This window comes from Spermophilus citellus (assembly GCF_964194105.1).
Source record: "Spermophilus citellus genome assembly, chromosome: 2".
NCBI lineage: Eukaryota > Metazoa > Chordata > Mammalia > Rodentia > Sciuridae > Spermophilus > Spermophilus citellus.
In genome coordinates, this window is record NC_138183.1 from 152,332,907 (window position 1) to 152,360,372 (window position 27,466).

The 27,466-nt window shown below is 54.0% G+C and overlaps 1 protein-coding gene across 2 annotated transcripts in view; it reads left to right on the plus strand.

Moving 5' to 3' along the window:
- Positions 1–27,466, plus strand: part of DSCAML1 (DS cell adhesion molecule like 1) — a gene marked incomplete at its 3' end in the record, with an annotated part of 320,981 nt that overhangs the window by 228,980 nt on the left and 64,535 nt on the right. For both annotated transcript variants that reach the window (XM_081281245.1, XM_081281244.1), the window contains exons 4-10: positions 3,593–3,739; positions 9,376–9,654; positions 12,469–12,744; positions 15,029–15,325; positions 17,248–17,520; positions 25,937–26,215; positions 26,598–26,717. In XM_081281245.1, coding sequence (XP_081137371.1) covers positions 3,593–3,739; positions 9,376–9,654; positions 12,469–12,744; positions 15,029–15,325; positions 17,248–17,520; positions 25,937–26,215; positions 26,598–26,717 — 1,671 coding nt within the window. The remainder of the gene's footprint in view (positions 1–3,592; positions 3,740–9,375; positions 9,655–12,468; positions 12,745–15,028; positions 15,326–17,247; positions 17,521–25,936; positions 26,216–26,597; positions 26,718–27,466) is intronic.

Consider the following 27,466-nt stretch of genomic DNA (forward strand, 5'->3'; position numbering starts at 1 on the left):
TAATAGATGCTCAATAAATAAGTATATATATATATATATATATTTTTTTTTTAAGTAGAAGCCTGGTCCAGATCACCAGGAAAGAGGACAGCAAAACATGCCAAAGTAATAATATAAAGAGGGTAAAGATTCACTAACAATATATGGCACTTCCCTGATGATACCACATGACAATCAAGCAGCCTCAAAGCCAGCTTCCACATTTACACAGAGTTCTGTGTCCTAGACTTAAAGGCCAAGGGCTAATGAATGACGAGCGTAAACCCACAGGGCCACTGTTGGCATTTAGGGCAGAACAGTTCTTTGTTACTCAAGATGCCCAGCACTCCTGGCCCCTAGCCCCTGCCCACTAAATGCCACTTTCACCCCCTGGTATGGTATCACCCAAAAAATGATCCTCCCCTCCATGCATTTCCAAGTGGCCTCAGAATGGGGGCTGGCTCCACACTCTTATTCCTCAGTGGGACCCAGCCTGCTCCCAGGAGGCAGTACCAAGGACATGGAATAGCTCTATCCCTTCCAAGGACGGCAGTACAGAGCATGGGCAGCCAGACAGGACACCTCACCAGCGCCAGCCTTGGAGGCCAGCATGCTGTCCACCCCTGGCCCCTGCAAGCCCCCTGCGGCTGGCTGTGCACCCTCCCCTCCCTGCACTGTAAGGGCTCACTCCACAGGCCTCTTGCTCCTTCCCTTCCCCAGCGGGGCCCATCATCTGATTCTCATCAAACATGCAGAACTGATGTTGCTCAAGTCCCCCCCAGAGGGGATTAACATAATACCCCTGATTTCTCCTTCCCCTCTCACTGCTGTGCATCCCCCTGGCTGCAGCCTGCCTTTGTTTCAGGAGGAGCAAAACACTGTGTCTGAAAACGTTACTGCAATTAAATATGCACAAGAAGGGGGGAAGGGAGGGGGAAATGAGGACAATGAAGGATGTGAAACATCAGATGCGGCAGCTGCTTGTTGCTATAGAAACCCCAGCTCCCCACCACCATCACCGCAGCCTCACCCCCACCCCAGCCCCTACTCCCCGTTTAAAATCCCAGTCGGGCCAAAGGCCCCATTTGTCCTGGGGTGCTGGGAGGAGCAAGATCTCAGGGTCCTCACTGTCCCGGGCTGGAGAACCTGTGGTCTGCTAGCACTGATTTTTGTCTTTCCTGTTTTTCCTCACCCCGCCACCACCACACCCACCACCACCCCAGCCCTACCCTGGCACTTGTGATTGGCAGCAACACCCTCCAGTAGATCTGCATTCTGGTCCCAATTACATAATAAATTACTGGAGAGCTTCCACATTTGACTTTGGGATGTCACAACATGGAGACAAAATGGCACACACGGAGTCCAGCGGGGGAGCCAGGCTCGCTGTGTCCTCTGTTTCTCTCCAACTGCAGCAGCAGCGCTCAGCTCCCTCCCTCTGCCGTCTTGACTGAGTGGGGGTCTGCATAGCTGTGGTCTGTGTGCTAGAGGGGGCAGGGCAGGGGTCCCCCAAACTCCATGATCCAGAGGGCTGGAGACCTGCCAGATGGTGGAGGAGGACCCCCGGCAGATAGAGCTGAGCAGGGCCCTGTGGGTTTGAGGCCCAGTCTTGGGCCCACAGAACCACTGTCTGAGGGGAAGAGAGGGAGAGAGGTAGGGCAGAGCTTCAGAAATAAGACTGGTCTTTAGTTGAGTACAAGAAAGGCACAGGAACTCGGCAGCCCCCGCTCCCCCTGATGATCCACAGTCCTGCTCAGTTCTGCAGCCACCAGTGCAGTCTGATTGTCAGATCCCCACACTTGGCAGAGTGTCTGGCTCCTGGTGGGTCTAGCGCTGTATAGAGATGTGTAGGAGAGAAGGAGGGAGAAGAGAGGAGAGAAAGAGGGGGAAGGGGGAGGGGGACAGTTAGGAGACTTCTAGATAAACCAGAGTTTATTCAGAAGCAAGAGAGCAGATTGACACCTGGTTCTTAATCTGGACCTCCACCCTGCAAAGTGTTTGCACCTCATTATACAGACAAGGCTCAAAATTGAAACCATATAAAATAAATTACTTGAAACCATATAAAGTAAATATTTAAAAAATAAAGTCCTAAGCCTGCATAGCCTGAAGAAAAAACCAAAGGGCACTACAGGGGCCGTCCCGTTTGGGCAGGAACAGGTCAGGAACACAGAGTTCCAGGGAACAGAAGTAGGGCCTGTGGCGCCTCTGAGAACACCAGCGGTGACTGAGGAAGAACTCTTCCAAAGTCAGAGATATTAACTCTAAATGGACTGTGGGGGGAGGTAGTGAGTTCCCCAGACCCAGAGGTATTCAAATGAAGGCTGGGAAACCTGGTCAAAGATACTGTCTGCACATTAAACGTTTCAACCTCCAAATTCTACAGCTTCCACTGTCAGAAAGTGTCCTCTGGTGAGGTCCCCACCTGCACATGCTCAAAATCTTAAACTTGTGCTTGGAGGTGGGACACCACCAAATATTTCTAATAGGGTGAGACACAACCAGAGCTCTGATCATTGATTGAGGGGATGTCGCTGTGCCCCCAGGTGGAAGGAATTCCCGTGTTAACCAGGTTCAACATTATATGCTCTCCTGCTGCTTTACATCCTGAGTCCAGGGGCCCCTCCCAGTGGAAGTGGCACCTCTTGGCTTGCTTGAGGAACCCTAAGCCTTAGGGCCTAGAACAAAGAAAGCCACTCCACTCTTAGTGGAGCCTCCTGCCTGTCCTCTCACTTCCCCACCAAGTCCTGACAGTAATGGCTGCACTGGTGATGGGGAAGTACAGCAGAGAGCCTTCCCTTTCTTTGCCTTGCACAAAATGGAGGTTGGAATACTGTGTGCTGAATTATCATCGCGTATCTCCATGGCCCCACTCCTCCAAGAGCTTAGTTTCAACAATTGTTTGTGGAGTGAATAAATGATTTCAATTGAGCAAAGAGGATTTAGGCCTTAGATGTGGGTTAATGCCGAAGATGGAGTTCCAGGCCACCGTCTGCCGTGTGACCCGGGCCAGTCACTTCACCGAGAGTCTCAGTTTCCTCCTCTGGGAAATGGAGACATCTCAAACAGTGGTTAAGAGCCAGCCAAAAAACGAATGTGAAAAGGCTTTGCAAACTCTTGTAAAGAGATAGGAAAGATGGGGACTAAAGTTCACCGAGGGAGCCCTTTCTATGTGCCAGACACCTGGTTCTTAATCTGTACCTCCACCCTGCAAAGTGTTTGCACCTCATTAGACAGACAAGGCTCAAAGAGGTTAAGTAACTTTCCCAAGGTGTCACCACTAATAAGAGGAAGAGCTGGATCTGGACCCGGATCTCTGACTCTGAAACCCCACTTCTTTCCCTCAAACCCTGAGGCATCTGCACTTAAGGAAACAATTACTATAATTTCTATTTATCATGTTGTTTGTGTGTGGAAAATCCTCGTCTATTAGCAATGGCACCCCACCCCACCCCCGCCCCAGCCTTGGAGGCTGTACTGCCCTCACCCTTGGGCTTTCCTATCCCCCACCACCACCTCCCTTCCCGCCTGGGAGAAGGAAGGCCACCTGTCAGCCAGTCAGCCAGTGGCCCAGGCCAGGGAGTAACCAACTCTGTCCTGGTTGTGTCTCCAGAAAACAGGTTTTTTATTACTCACCACGGCGGGCTGTACATCTCGGACGTGCAAAAAGAGGACGCCCTGTCCACCTACCGCTGCATCACCAAGCACAAGTACAGCGGGGAGACGCGGCAGAGCAACGGGGCCCGCCTCTCCGTGACAGGTAAGCCACAGGGCGGTGGAGCAGAGCAGACCGGGAAGAAGGACACCAGCCCATCCCTGGAACCCCCGCACGTCCCTACCACAGATCTGGGAGTCCCCTGTGTACTGGGGCACTCAGAGAGCCAGATTAAAGAACACTGGTGCAGAGACCATCCAGCAAGACCTGGTCCAGTTGGGGCTTGTGTACTCTGAATGTAAGGACTAGGGGACAAATTCTCTTTAGGAGTCTGCATCAGAGGACACTTAGCTGTCCTGAAGAGCTGATATATTTCTATTTAGCTAATCACAAGGATTATGAACCCACCCTCCCTTTCCTCTTTTTGCCTTCCCTGCCAGGAAGCTCATGGATAAAATCTGATACTCAAACATAGTAACTATTAGTCTAGGTTCCGGGCATTTTTGCATTTCCTCATATCTCCAAGTGTTTTTTAAAAGTCTATTTCATCAAGGAGTGCACATGTATCTTATTTGAGGCCACCTCCCAGCATTTGAAAGCAGGCAGAATTTAATTTATAAACAGCATATTTTTTAAAGGATCCTAAGTCTGGAGTGATTGCAGCTTCTGAGGAAGGGATGGAAGCTGACACTGAGAGAATTCCCCAGGACACCAGGACATCTCTCATTTGTTGTCTGTTAGGGACCCACAGCCCTATGAGATGTGTATGCTGTTCTCCCTATTTTTACGGATGAGAAAACCAAATCTAAAGAAAGACAATCAACTTGCCCCAGCTATTTAACCAGGGAGAGCCACCACCAGAATTCATATTCTGTCCAGCTGCAGGTCCCCCTGGAAGGGGCCAGTTGGGTGCCCGCATCTATCAGAGTAAAGAAGGCATTTTGCGCCCTTCAGAGAAGGCTTTCTGGAACAGTGGTCTCCACACCTTCCTGAGAGCCAGCCACAGGCAGATGTTTTTGTCATCACTGCGCAATGCAACCTGGCATTTTCTATCCTATTCTATCCTATTTTGCTTTTGCTTTTGCTTTATTTTTATTTTTATTTTCAGTACCGGGGAATGAACCCAGGAGCGCTTAACCACTGAGCCACATCCTCAGCCCTTTTTGTATTTTATTTAGAGACAGGGTCATGCTAAGTTGCTTAGGGGTCTCACTAAGTTGCTGAGGCTGGCTTTGAACTCGTGATCCTCCTGCCTCAGCCTCCCCAGCCGCTGGGATTACAGGCGTGCACCACTGTGCCCGGCCTATATTGGTTTTTCTAAATGCCTGTTGCAACTCACTACATGGATTCCACAACCTCCCCAGTGGTTTGCAACCTATAGTCTAAAAACCCCTCTCTTGAGTAGGTGAGATTGGAGTGGCTTTTGGAAAGAGGATGAACTAATAGTGAGTTTTGGGGGTTTAGATCCACAAGGTCATCATCCCCTCCAGGCTTCTGGAAAAGGAGCTAGACTAAGGGACCCTTCTGATTCTGTCTGCCACTGGCATTCTGCAGTTTGGTGAGATCAGCTGTGATCACAAAGGGCTCTCTGCAGGACCTCTCTCCTTTGTCATTTGGAGACAAGACTAGGAAAGCAGAAACAGGAGGGCAATGGCCAGCCTTTCTGATCAACCCTGTGTCTTCAGTGCCTGGCCCTATGCCCAGCACATAGTAGGTGCCAAGAAAATGTTTATGGCGTCAATCAATACCTACAGAACCCAGGCTGTTGTATGGGAAGGAGACGGGGCTGTGCTACACGGCACCTTCATTATGGCTTGACTTTTGAAACCGCAGCCCAATTCCTAACCGCTTGTATGGGAGTAGTTCACCTCCAATTTATTGGAACTTGTTTGTATGGTGTTTTGAATCTCATTTGCATGCTTCTCATACAATGTGAGAGAGAATTCCCCCTTCAGCAGGCCCGCTCCATCCTCCTCCATGATAATGGAGTCCCTTCATTCTCTACTCGGCTGGTTGGACCTCCAGTTTTGGGGGGTAATAATCAAGAGTCCCTCAAAAAATAACATTTGTTAAGCTGAAGGATGTGCCCAGCCTTCTCCTCCTCCTCATGCACCACCAGCTGTGGGGAGGTGGGGGCGGGGGGAGGGAGAGAGACCACCAGACCCCTGGAGGACTCACACATAAATCCAGATCGGAGAAGCAGAGTAGAGATAGGAAGGTGCCCTGGCAGCCCGAGGGGAGAGGATGACAGAGGACGCTGGCACAACAGAAGGGAGACACACACAAAGACAAAGGAAGGTAGAGGAGACAGGAAGACGAGGAAGCTGAAGGGAAAGGACCGGAGGGGAAGGGAGGAGGGGCCCCGTGCAGTGACATGGGGCCCTGATGTGATGTGATGTGGTGTGACAAGGCCGCCTGTCTGCAAGCTGCTTGTCTCCGCAAGAATGCAACAGATACTGGAGCAAGGCAGTGTGGCGGGGAGCCACAGGGCACTCCCACCCCTCAGATCCACTCCCCCAGGAGAAAAGGGTGGGAATGAGACTGATGGCCACTTGCTGGAGATGGTCAGGGCAGGAGCTGTCTGCACTCAGCTGTCGGTGCTCACTCCGTATATGTTGGGGGGACATGACGATGTGTATTGTTAAAAGGGCATTTATGAATCAGAACAAAGTTTCCTCCTCAGCCTCTCTGCTCAGTAGCTACATATGCAACCTAACATAAAATACGTAAGGTCTCAGCCTCAGCTTCCTCATCTGTAAAATGGGAGTGGTGAAATGCACTGAACTGGGAGGTGGAGAGAAGGAAACAGGGAGCCGGGTGGAATGCCTAGCATGGAGCAGACTCATAAGAAGCACTCAGGAGCTCGGGTCCTCGTGCTGGTCCTGGTGGTCCTGTGCTGTGGCCGCCCCAAAGTGATGGGGTGGTAGGGGGGCTGCCATTTGTCTGTATTTCCATGTTAGAGGAGGCAGTTGTAGTAGTCTGAGCCTCTTCAAAACACACCTTGATAATGGCCGTTCCATCCACCTAGGCCCTTTTTAGTTTGCCACTGATTTCAGGTGCACTAACTCCTTGAGTCCCCAAGACAACCAGTGGGATGAGCATTACCATCCTATAAGGAAATCGGGGACCAGAGAGACTGAGAGCCCAGGCTGAGCTCACACAGGACAGAACCAGATGCAGAGGCTGGGTTCCCTGCTCACCGGCCACAGCAGGAGGTCCCAGCTCCCGCCCCACACCTGGGACCCCAGCCCCGCCCTGCCTCAGCGCACCGTGATTTCTCCAGGCAGGGCCACGTCCTGCCTGCCCTGCACCGGTGCTGCCAGCGCCCTGTCCCCCCAGGCTGTCGCCGTGCACACGCCGCAGCGTTTTACTTCTGCTTCAGAGTAATGAAAGAGGTTTCTTTCCCTCAGAATTTAATTTCACGCCTGAGCCTCGGTGATTAATTCCCTCCCCCCGCCCCTTCCTCCACCGCCCTGGCGGCCCCTCCGCTTGTAAATTCTGCCGTGTGCCACGGAATTTGTGTATTTTGCATCAATTAAGTGTCACATTGAGTAATTCTTCCCTGGCACCGGGTTTGTTTATCCCAACCATTCCCACCGGGGTGGGGGTGGGGAAGAGGCCGCAGAATCTGGCAGGGAGGGAGGGTGGGACCGAATAGTTATTGCCCTGCCCTTCTGCAGCTCCCCACGGTCGGGAAGCACTTGGACACACATTGCGCCATCATTCCCTGCAAAAGCCCCTGTGCGATCTGGAGGCCCCGCCATCACCTCCACCATGCAGATGAGGACACTTAGCTCTGAGATTGAAGGCTCCCATCCAAGGTCACAAGGCGCATCAGCCACCCGGGCAGAACTCACACGGGGACCTCCTGACTCCCAGCCTGGGCTCCTGCCCACCAGGCACCCCATCTTGAGCACTGGAAGGCAGGAGAGCCTCCATTCTTCTGGCAAGCCTTTTGGCCCTCAGAGAATCCCGGCCCCACTCCTCTCCAGGGACAGGAGCTGAGGACAGAGGCCATTTCCCATTTGGGAAGGGAGACCAGGAGGGTCAGCAGTGCTCACCTTTCACTCCTAAGCAACCTTCAGAATGTGAAATTATTCCATGTTGGACCCCATGTACCAAGCAGGGGTGAGGGGAGACCTGGTTTCTGATCCTGGGTTTGCCATGATTCTGAGGCGGTTCCTCACCTCTCTGGTCTCAGCGACCTCATCTCTTTCTGCCCTCCAAGGTCCCAAGGCAGCTGTTTTATTCCTCCCGTCTATAAAATTCTACAATGTGAGATTTTATCCAGAAAAATCAGATTGCTGGCCCACTCCACTCCTGAGTGCCCGCCCCCAGTTCCCCTTCTTCCTCCCCCAGACATTGATGGTTCAACAGCCTGGGGCCCTGCTCCTTGCAGGCATGGAGAAAGGACTGTGGGTCAACACTGCCTCGGGAGCCACAGTCTTCCTGGAAGAAGGATGTGGCCTGGGGCTGCTGTTGGAAAAGAGCAACCACAGTGGCTGCCTCTGGGGGTAGGAGGAGCGTGGGGGCCAGGGTTGTGGAAGACTCCAGTTCACTGTCTACTCCTCTGAAGCTTGCCATCTGCACATATTACCTATTCAAAAAAAGAAAAAAAAAGAAAACATACTTTTTAACTTTTTCTTTTAAAAAGGACAGGGGCTGGGGAAGTGGGGATTGTTTGAAAATAAAATGAAAGAAAAAGCAAACTCTAGAGGAGCCCAGGGAGAGCAGCAGAGGTGGGGAGTATGCAGAAGAGGACATAGAAACTGGACCATGAAAGAGGACTAGGAGTTGGCTGTGCAGAGAACAGCTGGGCATCCAGGTGACCTGGAATGCCACCGTGGGAACCCTAGGGATAGAAGGTAAAGAAGCGTGTAGCAAGCCAGGCAGCAGACTGAGCCAGATCAGAGTAGGCCATGGGGTTCAGGACAAGAAGCTGGGGTACATATAGGTAAAGGGGGGCCCGAGGAGGCTCCAAAGCAGGGAGGTCACTAGGGTGAGGCTGGACTGAGAGCAGAAGGGACACCCACGCAGAATTAACAAGGGTCACACACACGGAGTCCCATCTGCAGAGGCCTAGCTCTTCTTCAGGCTCAGACCACGGGTCTCCTGGGTGCTGATTCCTCTTGGTCTGGAAATTGCAGCACAAAGGAGGCTTGTGGGGGTGGGGATGGGTTGGGGGTTCAGTGGAGGGATCCACTCCTGGAATCATCTGGGCTCCAACAGAAATGCCCTGGGCATAACTAAGTCTGCCCAGAGTGAAGGTAGGAAGAGGCAGAGCAAGGGCAGGAATGCTGTCTCCCCTTTCTTGAGGGGCAATCCCCCCCAAGCCCAGTTGGAGACCCAGGTATAGACTTACCAAGGGCTGAAAACTGGAGACAGCGGGAGCCTCATGGCCCCGGGGCCACTGTTTCTGAGACTTTGGGTGAAAGGGCTCTCAGTCACACGCTCCTCTCTGCACCCTGTGCTCTGCCTGCCTCTGTTCCATCTGCCTCTCTGTCATCCTAGTCCTGAACTCCACCAGATTCTCTCCTCTCCCTCACGCCTGTTCCTAAGCCTGGTTCTCAGGGGCTCCGCCTGGCCAGAGCACGGGAGATACACATCCTCCCTGAAAGGCTTTTGTCTGGAGCCACACTGGGAACTGCTCATGGTGGGCACCGGTGGACACAGCTTCCTCCCCCAACCCCATTGCCCCCTACCCAGGCTGGCCAAGACTGCTGACCCTCTCTGTCTTCCAGACCCTGCCGAGTCTATCCCCACCATCCTGGATGGCTTCCACTCCCAGGAAGTGTGGGCTGGCCGCACGGTGGAGCTGCCCTGCACCGCCTCTGGCTACCCCATCCCTGCCATTCGCTGGCTCAAGGACGGCCGGCCCCTCCCCGCCGATAGCCGCTGGACCAAACGCATTACAGGGCTGACCATCAGTGACCTGCGGACCGAGGACAGCGGTACCTATATATGTGAAGTCACCAACACCTTCGGTTCAGCAGAGGCCACAGGCCTCCTCACAGTCGTCGGTAAGTCGAAGAAACCCTCTCTGCAGCCCCAGTGACCTTAAAGAGTACCACAGTATAACGGGGAGGGCTGCCACCAGCACTGCATCTGCTCTGGCTGGCCCCAGGGGACATTCCTGGCTGGCCGAGGAGGGCAGCTGGTGTCCTGGAAAACCAGTTGGTTTGAAGCCAGAAGACCTGCCTTTCGGCTCTGGCATTTTCAGATAGGGACAGGCTCTGGCAGATTACAGAATTGTGACCATCAGCTCAGTGTCAGTCTCTGTAAAATGGGATAATGATCCCAACCATCCTCCTACCCTAGGGGTCAAATGGAATGAAGTGACAAGCCTCCTCAAGGGCAGGGCTTTCTGGCTTGCTGGGAGGCGGCAGTGTCTGAACTAAGGGAAGCAATGCTGATGTTAATCCATTAGACAGGACATATGTCCCCATCCTAGGGTGACATTTAACAATAATTGATAGAGGCACTGATCCATCAGACAAGACACTGGGTATAAGCAACCAAGTCAGCTGCACCAGGAGCTGCCAGCTGGATATCAGTTCTAGTCCTTTCCTGTCCCCCCAGCACAGAGCCCCAGGGCTCCAGGACACCCTGTGGAGAGCAGGAGCCCCTCCTGCTAGGAGCCCCCAAGCAGGCAGAGAAGGAGGCAGAGGGTCTAATCCCAGGGAAAGAAACCTGATGACAAGTCGTGAGACCTGGGCTCTGCCCCTTCCTGGTGTGACCTGGTCTCAGGTTCCCACCTATCAGATGAGGAAGCTCCCTCCAGCTCTGGCATCCAGAGTTCCCTCCCCTCCAGGCTGCCCTGAGGACTCTCAGGGAATCCCACTTTTCAAGGGGCAGCAATAACTAGCCTGAGTCCCTGAATGTTGTATCCAAGGACATCATGAAGGTCGTTCAACCTGAACAGAAGGAGCAGGCCGTCCAGAGATGGCCCCATCCCCATCCTGTGGGGAGGTTCACTCTGCCACGAAGGTTGGCTGAGAACACTCTCCCTACCCCATCGCCCATCTCATCAGCACGGACTGCAGGGCTTCAGACCCTCCGGGGGCCAGAGGACCACAGCAGACCTTCCCTGGCTTCCAAGCCTGGTGTCTAACTCCCCCAGCCCAGGCTTCTGTCTCATGGACCAGGGTCTTGAGGGTTGACCTGTGTGTATCTGCAGTGCTGAGAAGAGGCCCTGCCCCCACACATCACAGTGAAGCTGGAAGCACAGAAAGAGCCCCCCCAAAATGCTCTAGGAGAAGAACACATGATAAAATGTTGTAAGCCCTGCTTTGGGGGCTGGGGAGTCATCTCATATAAGCCAGCCCTGGACAGCTAAGTGGGCAGATAGAAGGATCAGCGTTGGTAACCCCCTTCTGGCCCTAATCGGTGTCTAAATAAGTTTAATTAAACATTATCTTCAGTTTCTTCCCCATCTCCTATTACACACACACACACACACACACACACACACACACACACAGTCTCAGGAATCAGGTCAGGAGGACATTTCCCCCAAATCCTTGGAAAACCAGCAAACCTGACTGTAGGGAAGAGTGATATTCACAGCTCCTGCCCCAATACCTGCAGGCAAGCAGATACTCACCCAGACATAGGCATTAGTATCCAAAATTCACATGCCCGCTCCCCCATACATATGCATACATGTCTGTGGTACCCATCACTGCAACATGCTCATATCCAGTACGTTCATACTGATGTGCAGCAAAGAACCACCTCCAGATGGGTGCACAGCCACCCTGCCATACGCATAGTATTTGATCATCTTCCTTGGCTCTCTGCCCTGCCTCCCAGTGGGTTTGCTGGACAACCAGGTTCCAGGGGAAGTAACATGTCTTTTCTCCATTCTCCAGTCTCTCTATAGCCCCTCTATACCAGTTTCATGGAGAGAAAAGCAATGCTTCCCATACCCCACTATTCTGCCACCAAACCTGTGCAGGGACAGCTCCAAGAGAATCAGCTAGCAGAGAGAGCCCTGAGAGCTCTAATTGATGGCTGGGACAGGAAGAGGCACCTGCCTCACTGTGCACTGACATGTCCTGGCAGTGGCCGAGGCTCTGGGTAATGATAAGAGAGCCACGTGTGCAGTCAGGTCTGCTTTGGCAGCACCTGACCCTCATGGCCTGCCATCTCTTCTCATCAGCAGGCTATCTCGCAGGGTCCCCACGCTCCTGCAGCCTGAGCCCCTTAAAGAACCCCAAGCCCATGGAGGTCAGACAGAGAGGTTTTCTTGCAACTGGAAACCAATCATCTGGTCACACAATAAACATGGCTCTGATCTTGGTAGGGACAAAACTGAGAGGGATCACCCTGCTCCTAAGCAGCTCACGATTCAAAGGGCAAGAAACAAGGTGATGGAAAGACCTGGGAGGGGTGTCCAGGAGGGATTTCTGGAGGAGGGGAACCAGGAGCTCAGTGTGAAGAATGAGCAGGAATTAGGCAGAGCACCCTAGGTGGAAGGCCCTGGGGACAGAAGCAGTGCAGGAGAGGCAGGAACCACAGGCAGTTGTTGAGACTGTAGAGAGTATCTGGCCTTGGTGGCAACAGGAGAGGGCAGGGAAGGTGACAGTTTCCCCAGGTCCCTAAGGGACTGGAATGCTATGCTGAGTTTTGGGGCCTGATCCCCCCCATTTAGCAGATGAATCAGCCAAGACCTGGTGGAGCGAACTCCCGGCCCTGTCCACACCAGGGTGTGGAGGGAGACCCCAGGCCTTGCCACAGCAGGGGCCCCTGACCTCCACCCACTGTAAGCCCCCTTTCTTTTCTTTCTCTCCCGCCCCCTTTCCCCTCATGTCTCCCCACCTGGCCTGGCCCAGAACCCCTTCATGTGACCCTGACACCAAAGAAGCTGAAGACCGGCATCGGCAGCACGGTCATCCTCTCCTGTGCCCTGACGGGGTCCCCGGAGTTCACCATCCGCTGGTACCGCAACACTGAGCTGGTGCTGCCCGACGAGGCCATCTCCATCCGCGGGCTCAATAACGAGACTCTGCTCATCACCTCAGCCCAGAAGAGCCATTCCGGCGCCTACCAGTGCTTCGCCACGCGCAAGGCCCAGACCGCACAGGACTTCGCCATCATCGTGCTGGAGGGTGAGCTGGGTGCCAGGCAGAGGGACAGGGCAGGGCAGGCAGGGCGAGGCGGGGCTGCCAGGTCCCCCTCCTCCTCCCAAGATGGTTGTGTTGCTAGGAGGCGTTGGTCCGGTGCCCACTACACTCCAGGCAGGTCCCCTGTCTTCTTCAGCCTCCCACGGGCCTATTTTGCAGTTGAGGAAACTGAGGTTTCCTTCACCTGCCCACTCTCTGGGTCAGAGCTGGAATTTGAATCCAAAGCTCTTCACCACCCTACTAGATAGCCTTTGCCCTCCAAAATTACTAGAAATATTCTACCTGAGGGGTCTTCTTTAGAGTGTTGAAGGTTTTCAATCTTGCAGAGGCCAGAAGAGTGCCAGGAACCTCTGGACTTCTGAATCTTCTCCCAATCTGAAATCTCTTCACATGGGTCTCTGTTTCCACCTGTTTCTCTCTCTCTTTAAAGCTGCCACCCAGGAGGTCCTCACCCAGCACCTCAGTGTATGATTTTTTAGGTTTTTTACTGCCCAAGTTGCCTGGCCAAGAAAGTGGGTGAAAACTAAAATCCAGCTTGCACTCCATTTGCCAAGTCACAGGCCCTGGCGGTGGGCTGTGACCACACAGAGGAGGCGCCTTTTGATCATCTGACAAAGGTGCAATGTGGGTTGGCAGAAGCCCTGTCTTACCAAAAAGTTGAATGGCTCCCCAGATTCTCTTTCATGATAACCCAAAACAAAAAATAAACCAAAACACCCAACAGTTCTGTCCCTTTCAAGGATTTTTCAGTGCTGTGACAGAGATACCAAACTCCAGCAAGTCCAGAGGAACGGGCTCCTGCACAGGTCTCACTGCTGTGGCTTACGGGTCCTCACTCTTCAGACACAGGAGCTGAGCACCCACTGTGTCTAAGCCCTGGCCTCTCGCCCTCCCTTGGCCCTTGCTCTTCTTGTCTGCCCATTCCCTGGTCTCTCTCCCCAACACGCCCAACACAGGTTAGTTGGGAATGGGGGCCTTTCATCTCAGGAGACCTCCTATCCAAATAATCCCCCGTCAGGGAGCAAACCACCCTATCCAGCTCATTTTCCCTCGGAGGGGGCCACCTGTTTGCCTTGGGTGGAGGGACAGAGATCCTAGCAGAAGCCATTGGTGGCCTGTTAAGAGGAGGCAAATGGGAAAAAGAGGCTGTCAGAAGGGCTGAGTGGAGAAGGTGAGGAACGGGCAGGAGGGGTGGGGTGGGGAGGCAGAAGAAGGGCCAACATCCAGGTGGCTCCCTGGGCACTCCCAGGCTCTTCCAGGCACCAGACTATCCCCAGGTTTTAGGTAAGGGTCTCCCCCATAAAAAAGGATGGGGGCTGGCAGACTAGCTGAGTCTTGATCAACATCAGCATTTTGTTTAAACGGGATGTAAAGAATGCTGTGTTACATTCGCCTTACTTTTTTTCTTTTTTCACTTTTTAAAGTACTTGACGCCTATTTTTTATTACATTTTTTTATTTTTAGTTGACACATAATAACTGTACATATTGATGGGGCACGGTACACTTTAACACCTTTTAATCCTTTACGACAACCTTGTATGGAAAGATGGCTGTGGTTAGTAATGACATCTCCCGAGTTCTGCAGGAGGAAGTTGGGGCCGTGGAAGTTAATTGTCTCATCTAAGCTTACTTGGTTAGCCACAGACTCCCCACTTCCACCGCCTCTGGGAAACTTGCATTCTAAGCCTCCAACTTAAGGCCCTTTGCTAAAGGGGCTACCGCGGCCCCACCCCCTCCACTGGCACAGTCAAGTGCAGAGAGCCCTGGATTAGAGTCCACGGGACTGGCCTGCTCCACACATAGCTCTACATGCAATTGCCTCCCAGCCTCAGCATCTTTATTAATAAAGGAATGAGAAAGAGGCAGACGAGGAAAAGTCGAGAGGCGTTAACAGTTAAGCACCTTTAATGCATTAATTCGTTTACTCCTCCCAGTGTCAAATGAGGTGCGGATAATCATTGTCATTGTTACCCCTACAATGTAAATTGTTACCCCCACCAGTAAAAAATGGAAAGACTCAGAGAGGTTAAGTACTATGCCCAAAGATTCAGCACCAGCAAGTGGTGGAGAGCAAACCCAGGACTTAACCCACAAACAGTAGTAATGGCACCTCCCAGGGCTGTGCGTAGCAAGTGAATTGATGCACAGGACAGTCCTTTATTGTCATTATGGCTACTGCTTTGCCTCCTCCCCTGCCAGGGTGGGGTAGCCTGGGGGAAGTCTCTCTGTGACTAAGTGACCCTGAGGGGGCTCCTCGCTCCCTGCAGACGGCACACCCCGCATCGCCTCGTCCTTCAGCGAGAAGGTGGTCAACCCCGGGGAGCGGTTCTCACTGATGTGTGCAGCTAAGGGCGCCCCGCCCCCCACGGTCACCTGGGCCCTGGACGACGAGCCTATCGTGCGGGATGGAAGCCACCGCACCAACCAGTACACCATGTCCGATGGCACCACCATCAGCCACATGAACGTCACAGGCCCCCAGATCCGCGACGGGGGCGTGTACCGGTGCACGGCTCGGAACTCGGTGGGCAGTGCTGAATATCAGGCGCGAATAAACGTAAGAGGTGCCTGTCTACATTTAAATATCAGAATAGGCTTTTGAGTTCCTTTGCCATCTCTGTGATTACCATTATTCTTGTGATTAGTACTTATTATTAATCGTCATTTTGATTTTAGTAGAGGTTTCTCTCCTCTCTCCTGTCGCCATCGCCCTGACCTCACAAGCCCACCATCCATTCTTGTGTGTGAGTGTGTGTCTGGTATAGTTCACCCATTCTCATTCCCTCCTCCTCCTCCTCCTCCTCCTCCTCCTCCTCCTCTTCCTCCTTCTCCTCTTCCTCCTCCTGCCCAGCCTGCCCACCCTCCCCACCCTGATCCCCCCATCAAATCACTCTGGGCCCCAGTAAGCTATGCACCAGCTACCATCTGCCAGCCCCACCAGGGCCTTTGTAAGGACAGAGACAGAGCAGGGGCAGGGGGGCCAGGCCTGACCTAAATATGCTTCAGCTGTGCTCCCAACTGCCCCCACTAAGCCAGTCCCTGAGAGCTCCAGGAGGGGCAAGCAGCCAGGAGCCAGGTGTCAGCTTCTCCTGCAAAGTCCAAGTCATCAAGAGAAGGAGGCAAACTGGGCATGTTGTCACACATCCATAATCCCGGCTACTTGAGAGGCAGGGATTACAGGAGGATAGCAAATACAAGGTCAACCTGGACAATTGAGCAAAACCCCATCTCAAAATAAAATAAAATGTGCTGGGGGTGTAGCTCAGTGGAAGAGTGCTGGCCTAGCATGTGGGAGGCCCTGGGTTCAGTCCCCAGTATCATACATATTTATACACACACATATACAAAGTAGAGGGCTGAGGCTAGGTGGGTGTGTCCAGAGGCTGGAGGCCTCCCCACGAGTGCTGGTAGGGGTCTTCAAGGTGATCATCCCCTATCTAAGTTCTCCAAGTCACTATGGTGAGAACAGTCTCTGATGCTCTTTGCAGCCCTTTGGGTCTAACTGGTCCTTATCTGACCCTATCAGTGACCCCCAACCCAAGTACCAAGGAGGACGGGGGAGGAGAAGGGAAAAGGCACTGATCCAGGGGTGCTAGTGGTTACCCTGGGAGCAGGGAAGGGTCACAGAAATACAGGCTCATGCCAAACTTGCCAGGGCCAACTTCCTCCTGAGAAATGTAAGCCTCCCCTTTGGTCACCCTGCTGCCCTCCTCTCTGAATTGGAAAGGGGACAGAGCTGCAGGGCCCTGGGAGATTCCCTAGTCCTGCTGCTCATATTCTGGATGGGGACTTGAAGCCCAGAGAGTTCCTTGGCTCTCTCTAGCACTGCCCCTGCATGAGGGCTTTGAGCCCCCCTTTCCATGGCCATATTGCCACCTGCCCAGCTGTCCCAACTAAAGACACTCTCTCCCCCAGCCAGTGTGACAGAGCCCCCTTTATCACCCTTCCTCATGAGCCCATAATACACATTTACCTGATAAAAGAAAATCACCAGTTCACCCAGTGGAGGCCGTCCTATTACCTACAGAGAGTTGGCATGAGAGAGTTCCTTTTGGGTAAGACAAGACCAGTGTGAAGAAGTGGAGTGGAAATAACATGATGCCCACGTCCACTCTAAACCCCCAATCCTGACTTCTCATGACTGAAGACTTGCCCTCCCAAATCCCAGCTGCTTCTTGGTGAGGTCGTGGTCTCAGCCACACGCCCTGTCCTGTTTGGGACTTTTCTTGCAGCCATGTATGGCACACGTTTGTTTGCAGCTATTTGACACTAGCAACAGTGCGTCCTGGAGAGATAATGGGTGACCCCAATCCAAGCCTTTGCCTTTAGTCTTGAAAAAGAGTTCCCTCTGCTCCCACCAAATTTCCACCCCCAGAAGTCTCAGGAGCCAAGCAACTGAGAAGAGTACCACAGGGTGGTGCCTGGCTGTCCCTGGCTGACGGCACCGCTCGCCCCTCCTCTCCGCCTCCTCCCTCCCACGCCTCAGGACCCCCCAGCATTCGGGCAATGAAGAACATCACAGCAGTCGCCGGGCGGGATACCCTCATCAACTGCAGGGTCATCGGTTACCCCTACTACTCCATCAAGTGGTACAAAGATGCCCTGCTGCTACCGGACAACCACCGCCAGGTGGTATTTGAGAACGGGACCCTCAAGCTGACTGATGTGCAGAAGGGAATGGACGAAGGGGAGTACCTGTGCAGTGTCCTCATCCAGCCCCAGCTGTCCATCAGCCAGAGTGTCCACGTGGCCGTCAAAGGTAGGCCTCCCCTCCAGCCAGAGCCCCTGCCCACCCTCACCCCAAGCCTCCCAGGATGCCCCAGCCATTTCCAAGCCATGGCTCAGGTGGCCACAGACAATCGTGAGTGAGTAGAAGGACAAGGGAGAGGGACCAGCCTGGTGTGTAGAAGAAAAGGAGGTGGAAGATCCGGGTGGACACTAAAAGGATGTGAGGAACTCTACCTCCAGGTTCCTCAGTTGGCTGCACTGACCCCAGGGGCACGGGGGCTATTACAAAGAGGAGGCAGGTCACCACCAACAGAAGGCTCAGGTCGCAGATGGCAGGCTATATCAGTTCCCTGAAGTCAGGATGGGGCCACCAGGAACTCAGGAGAGACACACCAGTGGTCAGCAACAGGAGACCGAGTGGAAGGAGCACTGGCTGCTCGGCTCCCTTCCAGGGCACAGAGTGGTTGTCCCAGGCTGCCACTAGGGGAATGGGGAAGGACCTGCTATCTGCTAGTGCCACCTGATGCCTGGAAGGGAGTAGCCACACACACACACACACCAGGCCTCTGTGCTCACCTGGGTGAGGCCTATGTTTCTGGTACATGGTGGCCACTCAGTAAGTCTATATAGATCAGTGAATGGATTAATTAATGACTATAAATGAGCCAGTAAGTGAATACATGTACCAATGCCTGTGTCCCCATGGCTCTGGGGCCATGCAGCTGTGTGAAGCCCCTTCTTTGGGATTGATGGGCCTGGAGTTTGTCTGGACAGTGTGTGAAAGGAGCCTTCATTGTTGCTCTAGGGACAGGAAGGGAAAATGGATCCTGCCGGGCTTGACTAAGGAGAGGTCAGGGAGTGACCCAGGGCTGATGGGAGGTCAGGCCCAGAGGAACTTTGCCCCCTTCTCCACCTCAGTAATAAAGAAATAGATTCCAGAACCACCGAGGAGGGAGAAGGAAGAGAGAAGAGTCCTCGAGACCTTTGAGAGCCCTGGTCACCTGGGGACTTCCCTCCTCTGGCATTTCTGCCACCCCAGGGAAGCAGGGGGTAGAAGCTGGAAAGATCCCAAGACCTGCCGGGGCCAACACAGGGAAGGTCAGAGCTGGGGTCTTGTTTGCTCCAAGGGAAGCAAGATTGCACAGAGGCCTTGTGGACAGGAAGAAGGAAGTCTGGGGGCGGGGGTCTGGGGACAGATGCTGCACTTGGTTTGATCCTTCAAGCACGTGATGACCAGGGGCCATCAGGTGGAGGGCCTGCAGGACAGCTGGGGAAACTGAGCAGGAGCAGAAAAAAGGCTAGGTCAGCTTCTCCCTGTGCTCCTTGTCATGGGGCTCATCCTGATCAGTGCTCAGGGGCTGTCACAAGCATCCTCATGTACCCACCACCTGTCACAGTGCCAGACGGTGTGTGTTTGTTGAACTGTAACTGAGACATTCTTCTGGGTTGGAGTGAATTATGGGAAGCCGTGCTTTAAGCCCCCAGAGCTGGGGTTGGTCTGGGGCCATCTCAGGCCTGGGGAGGGGAGAGGACACCCTGACAACTCCACCTCCCCACCCCCACCATGGCACCACAGGCAGGTTGAGGCACGTGGGGGACCCCTTCTCTGCCTAACACTTCGGCCCAGCCCAGGGTCCTTGCATGCCAGTGAGAACCTCACCACCCCCAGGCTGCATCCTTCCCCTGGCATCCTGGGAAACTCAGCCTGGTAGTGGTGGGGCACAGCGCAGCAGCCCCCACCCGACGCCCTGCTGGCCGTATCCATTTCTATTACAGGCGGTGGAGCGCAAGCGGACAGTGTAAACAGCACATATTAAAACATCTAACCTTTGCTGCACTTCTGCGCCCAACCGCACCAGCAAGCATTTGGCAGGGTTTGTTGGCATAAAAAAAAATAATAATAACAGGGCCCCAGCGAGCCTCTGAGTACTCAGAACATCCTGAAAGCTGCTTCTGCTCATCAATTATTCAAGCCCATTCAGGGAATGATCAGTCCTAATGAATTGAATCTGATGCATTCCGTCTCAGTGACTTGCTGGGCCTGTTGTGATAGTGCAGAGCGACAGTGTCTCCCCAGCCCAGGGAGGAGGCGTGTGTGTGTGTGTACAATGTGCAGGCTTATGCACACACCCTCCCCTTTCCCCACCATCAGGTTCTGAAATGCAGCCTTAGAGGGGGTGAGGTCACCTGTTCTCTCTCCAGACCAAGAAGCCTCATTCACATGAGGGGCTCTGAGACCCCTTGCCCCCACCACTCCAAAAGCTCAGGGCCCCCATCCCCACCCTCTTGCTGACTCCCTCTCCCCACCTCATTAGAATGCACTTTTGCAGAAGAACCCATCAAAGTTGATTATGATCACGATGCTTGATTAGCGGCTGTGCTCTTCCAAGAGCTACCAAAGGTGGGGGGTGGAGAAGGCGCCCCTGGGCATGGCAAGGGGCCCTGACTATAGGGAGGAAGGGATGGGCTCATGGGTAACACACCAAACCCCACTGTTACTGCCGGCTGGAAAGCGTACAGCGCCCCGGGATCAGAGCAGGGAGCCAGAGGAGGGCAAAACAGGGCGGGACAAGGCACTAAAAGCTTGAGATAAAATTGAAGTCCCCTCCACCTCAGCTCCCCTTCTCTGTGGGGCCAAAGGCTGGAAGGCAGGGTGGACAAAAACCCAGGCTACCCCATGAGCTGAGAAAACAAGTGCTGTCTCCATCCCCCGGGACTGCTCATCTTCTAATGAATTTTTCAAACAATGAGCTGAGAAGAGCCAAACACACTGACACGCAGGCACATGCATGTGCAGAGACCCGTGTGTGAGTGCACAGGCATGTACACACGGAAACACATTATGTGCACTTTCATGCTTCTGAGTGACACGCGAGCCTGTCGGCACTTGAACGTACAATACATGCGTGCTAGCAGTTACATAAATGTTTCTCTGTTGATGCCCTCCTGTCCCCACCCACTCCCTATGCCACAAAAGGTGGCTTCAGGTGGGTCCATTTGAAATATTGCCCAAGTGAGCCTGCTGGGGCCCAGTAAGGTGGAGGAGCAGGGGAGAGGTAGGGGCTGCTTCAAGGACGGCCTGGGCTTGGCACCCGCCACACTGAGCCGCAGGGGAAGCAGGCCTCATCTCTGGGCTTCGGGAGAGCTCCTTATCAGGATGCTAAAAAGAGGACTCACAGATCTAACCTAGACTGGGTGACTTCAGGGCCCCCTGTAGCTGAAAAATAATGTGGCATAAAAGCATCCCTGGACACAGGCTGAATGTTTAATTAACCAGGAAGGTAGGGCTGCATCTGGGGCCCCTTGGCATTGGCTCAGGGAGGAAATATCTCCATCCCTACATCTGAGCCTTCCAGGGCTTTGGGAGCCAAAGGGGGGCATGAGGCGCTTTCTGCTCATACTCAGCAGAACCAGGTCTGGGAGGTAGTGCCAGGCCCCCATGGAGAGCAAGCAAAAGAGGGCACACACACCACAGACTCCCTCAGCCCACATACCACACCCCTATCCACAGCCATTCTTCCCCTACCTAGGCAATGAAAAGCTTCTGCTAAGGCTTCATCCAGTCCCTTCCACATGCCTGGGAGCCTTTGGTAGGGACCCTCCTCCACCCTAATGAATGAGGTGGGGATTCTGTGATCACAGGGCATTAAGGACCAGCCACCTGGCTGAATGCCTGCCTGCTGTTGGTGGAGGTGGAGGCTTGGAAGGAATCCTACTAGAAAACACAGGCAAGGCGGGTGAGACAGGCTCCACAGGAGGAGATCGCAAACTTGCACCTGGGGGCAAAGGGGAGTCAAGGAAGCCGGCAACCCTGTTTCCCCAGCCAAGGGAGCCAGGAACATAGGAGCAAGCAGCCTCCTCACGGGGCAGATGGGGCTAGCAAAGATGGTGGTGGTGATGAAGATGATGACCACTCCCATTCGCTATATTCCAGGCACTATTTTAGGTTCTACTGATACAGTTATTCTGAAGATAGATGAAGCTCCCTGCCCTCAGGGAGCTTGCAGTTTAGTGGAGAAAGGAATAGCGAATCAAATACATACAAGATATGGGGTGTCAACCAGGGATCAGGGATGAGAGTGCCCAGGGAAGGCAGAGGGACTTACGATGTTAAAGAGGATAGTCAGGGAAGGTCCTCCTGAGAGGAGGGGTTGTGGTAAAAACTGAAGTAAGTTATGATTATGGCTAAAATACAAGATTTGTCAGAACTGGAAGGTCAGTGTCAGACTTCAGAGATTGTATGGTCCGTTTTGCAGATGAGTAAACTGAGACTCAGAGGCAGAGGCAGGGTAGTGGTGAGAAGGCCACGCATGCATGGTAACTTGAATGGGTAGCTGAGTCTGGAACCCAGGAACCCTGGCCCCAGGCGTGGCTCTTTCCCATTTCCGTGCTGCCTGGAGAGCGAGGCCCTGACTTCCTGCCGTGCACACTCTGCTAGCAGGTGCAGTAAATAAAAGGCTCAGCCTCGAAGACAGATGATGAGAGACCCCATAAAGTATTTATGGGCTGGGCTGGTGGTCACCACTGTGTGACACTCACAAACAAGTGGCTATAAAGGCTTTATGGTGGCCAGACACCACATGGACTGCCACCGCCACTGTATCTTCTCGCTTGCTGTGCCCACTGATCTCTGTCATTGCAGCATTTTGCTACAGGTGACTGGCCAAAGCAGGCCTCCCTGGGAGAAATCTTGGGTTGTGTGGCAAACCTGCATCCCAGCCAGGTGCTGGCGAAATGCCGTGACTCAGGCAGGAGGACTGGGGGCTGCACTCAGTGTCACAGAGGCCCCTAGTCATGCCCAGGGGGAGGTGGTCAGAGACCTCATCCCCTGAAGGACCGAGTTCCCAGAGGTGGAAATGGAGCTCCTGTCTGTCCCCTGAGCAATGGGGAAGGCACAGCTGAGACACAGGTCAGAAAGCAGCCCTGCATCTGGGCAGGGCGCCATGTGCACACAGTGGAGAGCCTCCACACCCTGCCCACCGCACTCCTCCTCAGTTCAGCCAGCTGTGCAGGAGCAGCCAGGAACGCCAGGCTTTCTTGTCCCTCCAGGCCATGGCATGTTCCTGGACTTAAGGGGGATCAGAATGCTATCCTGGAGCCTTGGTGGGATATGTCAGCCACAGTATCACAGACACGCATCAGCCTGCATGGGCAGGCTCTCACATAACAGTGAGTGAGGGGCCTGCCCTGGACCTCTGGTCACCTGCCTCCTGTAGGACAATGGTGCTCTAGGAGCCCTGGGCCAGCTGGCTGCGTGTCTCAGTCCTCAGCATGGGTGCTGGCTACTGTTCCTCTGTAGCCTCACCAGTGGCCACCACATCATTCCTGCAACTGAACCTCCGTTGGCCCAGCTGGCCTCTGCCCCTTGGCTCAGCCTTCTCCCTCTCCCTCACCCCTCGAATTTTTTACAATCATGTATGTCCCCTAACTCTCAGTTCAAATGCCACATGCTCCAGGAGGCTATAGTCTGCCCCTGGACATCTCTCTCTGCTCTGACTGGCCCTCTGTGTATCCTGGGGGTGCACGCCCTGAGATCACAGCATGTCTGGGGGTGGGGAGTGCCCTCCCTTCTCCAGTCACTGAGCAGCTCCTGAGGCTTTTTCTGTAGTTCGAGGGTGTTTCTGCTTCCTCAGCCCACACGGAGCACGCTGCCTTCACAGAGCAGGCATTTCATAAATATTAGATGAATTAGTTAATTAATGAATTAACCTGCCTTAGTAACTTGTTCCATTATCTACTGAGAGAGACAGTCTTCCCCTTGCCTGAACCAAATCTCCCTGCCTGATTTCACTCTGTTGTGATCCTGTCCTTGATAGAAATGTCGGGCCCTGGTCATCGGGCCCAGGGACATGGCCCTCCCGACTTGAGAGCTCTTGGGCCTCCTCCCCAGCCACCTTGCCGTGCCCGCATGTCCTACTCCCCACCCCTGCCCCTGCTGACAAGGGTCCATGGGCTTTTCAACCTCAGGAGCTGGTTTGTCACTGTGATAGCCAGGGCCTGGGCCTAGGAAGGACCAAGGGACATATTCCAGGTTCCAGAATGCTAATTCAAAGGCAGGGCCTGAAGATGAACCCCATCCCCTCCTCCCCCACCACCCCAGCCCACCACTGAAGTGACCTCAGGAAATATCTAGACACATCCACTCATTTACTCACCCAACAAGCACAAATTGAGCACCTACTATTTTCCAGGTAAATATTCCTAGTTGCTTGAGTCCTAGCACCCAGAGCCCCAGGGAGGTGGAGGTAGTCGCGCCCTCTGCCCTGTGACCCGTGTGTAGTCACGGTGAGCACTGGATCTACAGCATTCTGCCAAAAGCCTGAGGAGACCTAGAGGCCTAGATCTGACCTCCATACACCTCCATGCTCACTCACGCACAGGAAGGAGATCCACGAGAGCACAGAGGAATCTCTGGAAGTCTGTAACGGTCACTGGGTCATCACTAGAATCCTGAGTTCAAAGAAATCTACCTAGAGCTGTCCCCGGCCCAGAAACCTCCCAGAGTACTGGGGCAATGCCCTACCCTGAGAAAAGAAGCCTCTGGTGACAGGGATGAGCTGATCTGGACGGTGACCAGCACCCCAGGAAACCTGGCAGGGGTTCAGGACCTGCTCTGAGCTCAGGTGTATCTGGAATAAAATGGATCAAAGCCAGCCAGGGGCAAGGAAGCACACAGGGTGGGAGACGGGGACAGAAGCCCCTGGTCTCCCTGGGCAGGGCTGAGCTCCGGAGCTGTGGGAGGCTGTGGTGCTGCTGGAGCCCCCAGGCTGGAAGGGTGAGGTGGGAGAGGGCATCAGAAATCCCAGGGAGGCCCCAGCTGGGGGTCATGGAGGCAGCCTCCCTACTAAATGGCACTTCCTCCAGACCTGGAGCTCTTGGTCGGGACCTCTCCATGCTCCAATGAGCTGCCAAGAGACTTTCTATGTCCACACCTGGCCATTTTCCAGGGGCAGGTCCCCCTGGAGCCCTGAAAGTGTGTGTAAGGAGGGCCTCCTCAGGCACCCACCCATTCAGGCTCGTCCCCCCATGGTGGCCACTCTGGGTGGGCCCAGGGTGGAGAGTAGCAGGCTTCCAAGGAGCCGTGGGGCTGGAGCCTGGGAGAAGGCCAGAGGACTGTGGACTGCCTTGTAATTTAATTATTTGACTGCAGAAAGGAGACCTCATCTACTGGGTGCTCATCCTTGTTAAGCTAATTGTCTGTCTCCCTCACTCTCTTCTCCCCCCACTTGCTGGGGAAGCCGCTGCAGCCTAATTGAGTTATCATAAAGATAATGGCTGATGCTCCAGCCAGAGCTGAGAAAGGAGGATCCATCTCGCAGTGACTCCAGCTCCAGACAGGGCCCCCAGGGGCTGAGACCAGGCAGTGACTGAGGGAGGCTGCTGTATGGGCCTTTACCCAGAGTCCAACCCAGTCAGTGGCTGTCGCAAGGTCAACAGGGCTCTCTCCCAATGCTTTCCCAGCCACCAGCCACCCAGGAAGCTCCTTTAGGAGACAAAAGGATCTCTGGTGTGGTGTGTCTGGGAATTTCTCAGAGAAGCAGCCAGGCAGCATATCGGAGAGAGGTTAGAATTAGCAGACAGATCGGGTTTCAAATCCCACTGTCACTGCTGGAGAGCAGGGTAACCTAGCACAGTTACTTCTCTGCTCCAAGCCTCCATGTTCTCATCTGTAAAATGGGAACAAGTAAGCTCACCTCACATTATTGGTAGGAGGATTTGGTGAGATAACGTGTATGAAACAACTGAACCACCAGTGGCATGAGCTTCTGCTCATCTGTCCTGACACCTGATGACTGTGGAGCAGGGTTGGTGATGGGACCTCTGGGAGGAGGCCGGAACTTAGCACCCTGGCTCTAAATGAGCAGCCTTGGGAGGTGCATGGGGAAGGGTCTGCGCTGGCCTTCCTCATGGCACCTGGGTACCTCGTAGCTCTCCCTTCCAGGCCCCAGAAGTTTGTCTGGGGAGAGAACATAGGCACAAGCCGAGCAGTGGGTCAGCAGGCAGATGGGAGTCAAAAAGCCCATGAGTTGGGGCTGGGGATGTGGCTCAAGTGGTAGCGTGCTCACCTAGCATGCGTGAGGCACTGGGTTCGAGTCTCAACACCACATAAAAATAAAGATATTGTGTCCACCTAAAACTAAAAAAATTAATATTAAAAAAAAAAAGCCCATGAGTCAAATCCCAGGGCAAACCCGGAGGTCAGAGTTAATGTGAGAGGTCTGAGGCCTCGACAGAGACTGTGGGTCCAGGCAGAGCCCAGGGTAGAGAAGGGATGTGGGAGGGGGACACAACGGCAGAGCAGCCAGGCACGCTGGGGGACTCTGCGTGGACAGGAGAATGAGGTGCAGAGCCTGGGGAGCTCTAGTCCAAGCCCAGAGCCCCCCGGTGAGCATCTGGCTGGGCTGGGGCAAGTGAGGTCTGATGGCAGCAACCCCTTGCCCGCCCAGTGCCCCCTCTGATCCAGCCCTTCGAGTTCCCACCGGCCTCCATCGGTCAGCTGCTCTACATCCCCTGTGTGGTGTCCTCGGGGGACATGCCCATCCGCATCACCTGGAGGAAGGACGGACAGGTGATCATCTCAGGCTCGGGCGTGACCATTGAGAGCAAGGAGTTCATGAGCTCCCTGCAGATCTCCAGTGTCTCCCTCAAGCACAACGGCAACTACACGTGCATCGCCAGCAACGCAGCAGCCACCGTGAGCAGGGAGCGCCAGCTCATCGTGCGTGGTGAGTGGGGTCAGGCCAGCCTGGAGGAGCGCCAGGACCATCTCTCTAGAGTGCTGGCTTGAATCACAGGCTTAAGGGAGGTTGGCTGTAGCAGGGCCATTGAAGATGGAGAGCCCCAGGCCTCTTATTTTATAGGGCAAGAAACGAGTGGAGGAGATACTTGCTCAGTTAGTCCTTGGTTGAGGCAGGATTGGAACTCAGAACTCCCAGCTCCAGTTCCAGTACTCAAAAAAGCCATCGACCTCCAGGGTTTCAGAAGCTGCAGGCTCGCAACTTTATGATGGTCCAGAAAGGGCTGACATTGAATGAAGGTGCCCAAGCCCTAAGGGACCTCTCAGGAGCCAAGATGACCTTTCTCTCCCTACTTCCTCTCTTTTGGCAGTGCCCCCTCGATTTGTGGTGCAGCCCAACAACCAGGATGGCATCTATGGCAAAGCTGGTGTGCTCAACTGCTCGGTGGACGGCTACCCACCACCCAAGGTCATGTGGAAGCATGCCAAGGGTGAGCCCCTGACCAGCCAGCATCTCCAACAAGGGCAGGGAGGGCCAGGGAGGATGCTCAGATGGGACTGGGGCCTGTTCTCCACCTGCAACTCAGTACTGGTGGTGGGGTTGGGGGGTCCTGGGTTCTGAGCTCTAGAGGACCCTAGCTATAAATCATTTAGAAATCCTCAGCCACCCCCAGGGGTCTGCAGTCAGGGACAGCATCATGCTGACTTGACTCCACATTTCCTCAAGTCCTACAGACTTGGCCCTTCTCCCAGCTCCAGCCCTAAAACTCAGGGTACATCTGCTAATCCCACCCTGCCCTATCCACCCCAGGGTCCCAGAGTCTCCACGCCTGGCTTTTCACCACTCTATCTATTCTGGGATTTTGGTCCTTCTTAGAGCTCAACTTCATCCCAAGAACACATTCAGTGTCTGAGTAAGGCCCACATCCTAGGCTGTGTCCATACTGACCCAAAGCCCCCATAGAAGGACAGCTGGCCTTTTTTTCCCAGGTCGACTGCCATGAACCAGGAATTGCCATTTGAGGACTCAGTCCTGTCTTTGCTTATTGCCAAGTTGTCCAAAGGTTACTTTATCTTTCTCTCCCAGGAATGCACCCCAAGGAAGTTCAGTGGCAAGGTGGCATCTGCTGAAGCCATGTCCCCACCTCATCTTCTTGCTGCAGAGCTGGGGCAGGACCAGACCTCTCTGAGGGCCTTTCTTGTCACCCAGCAGGAGCTGTGTGGCTCTAGCACTTGGGGA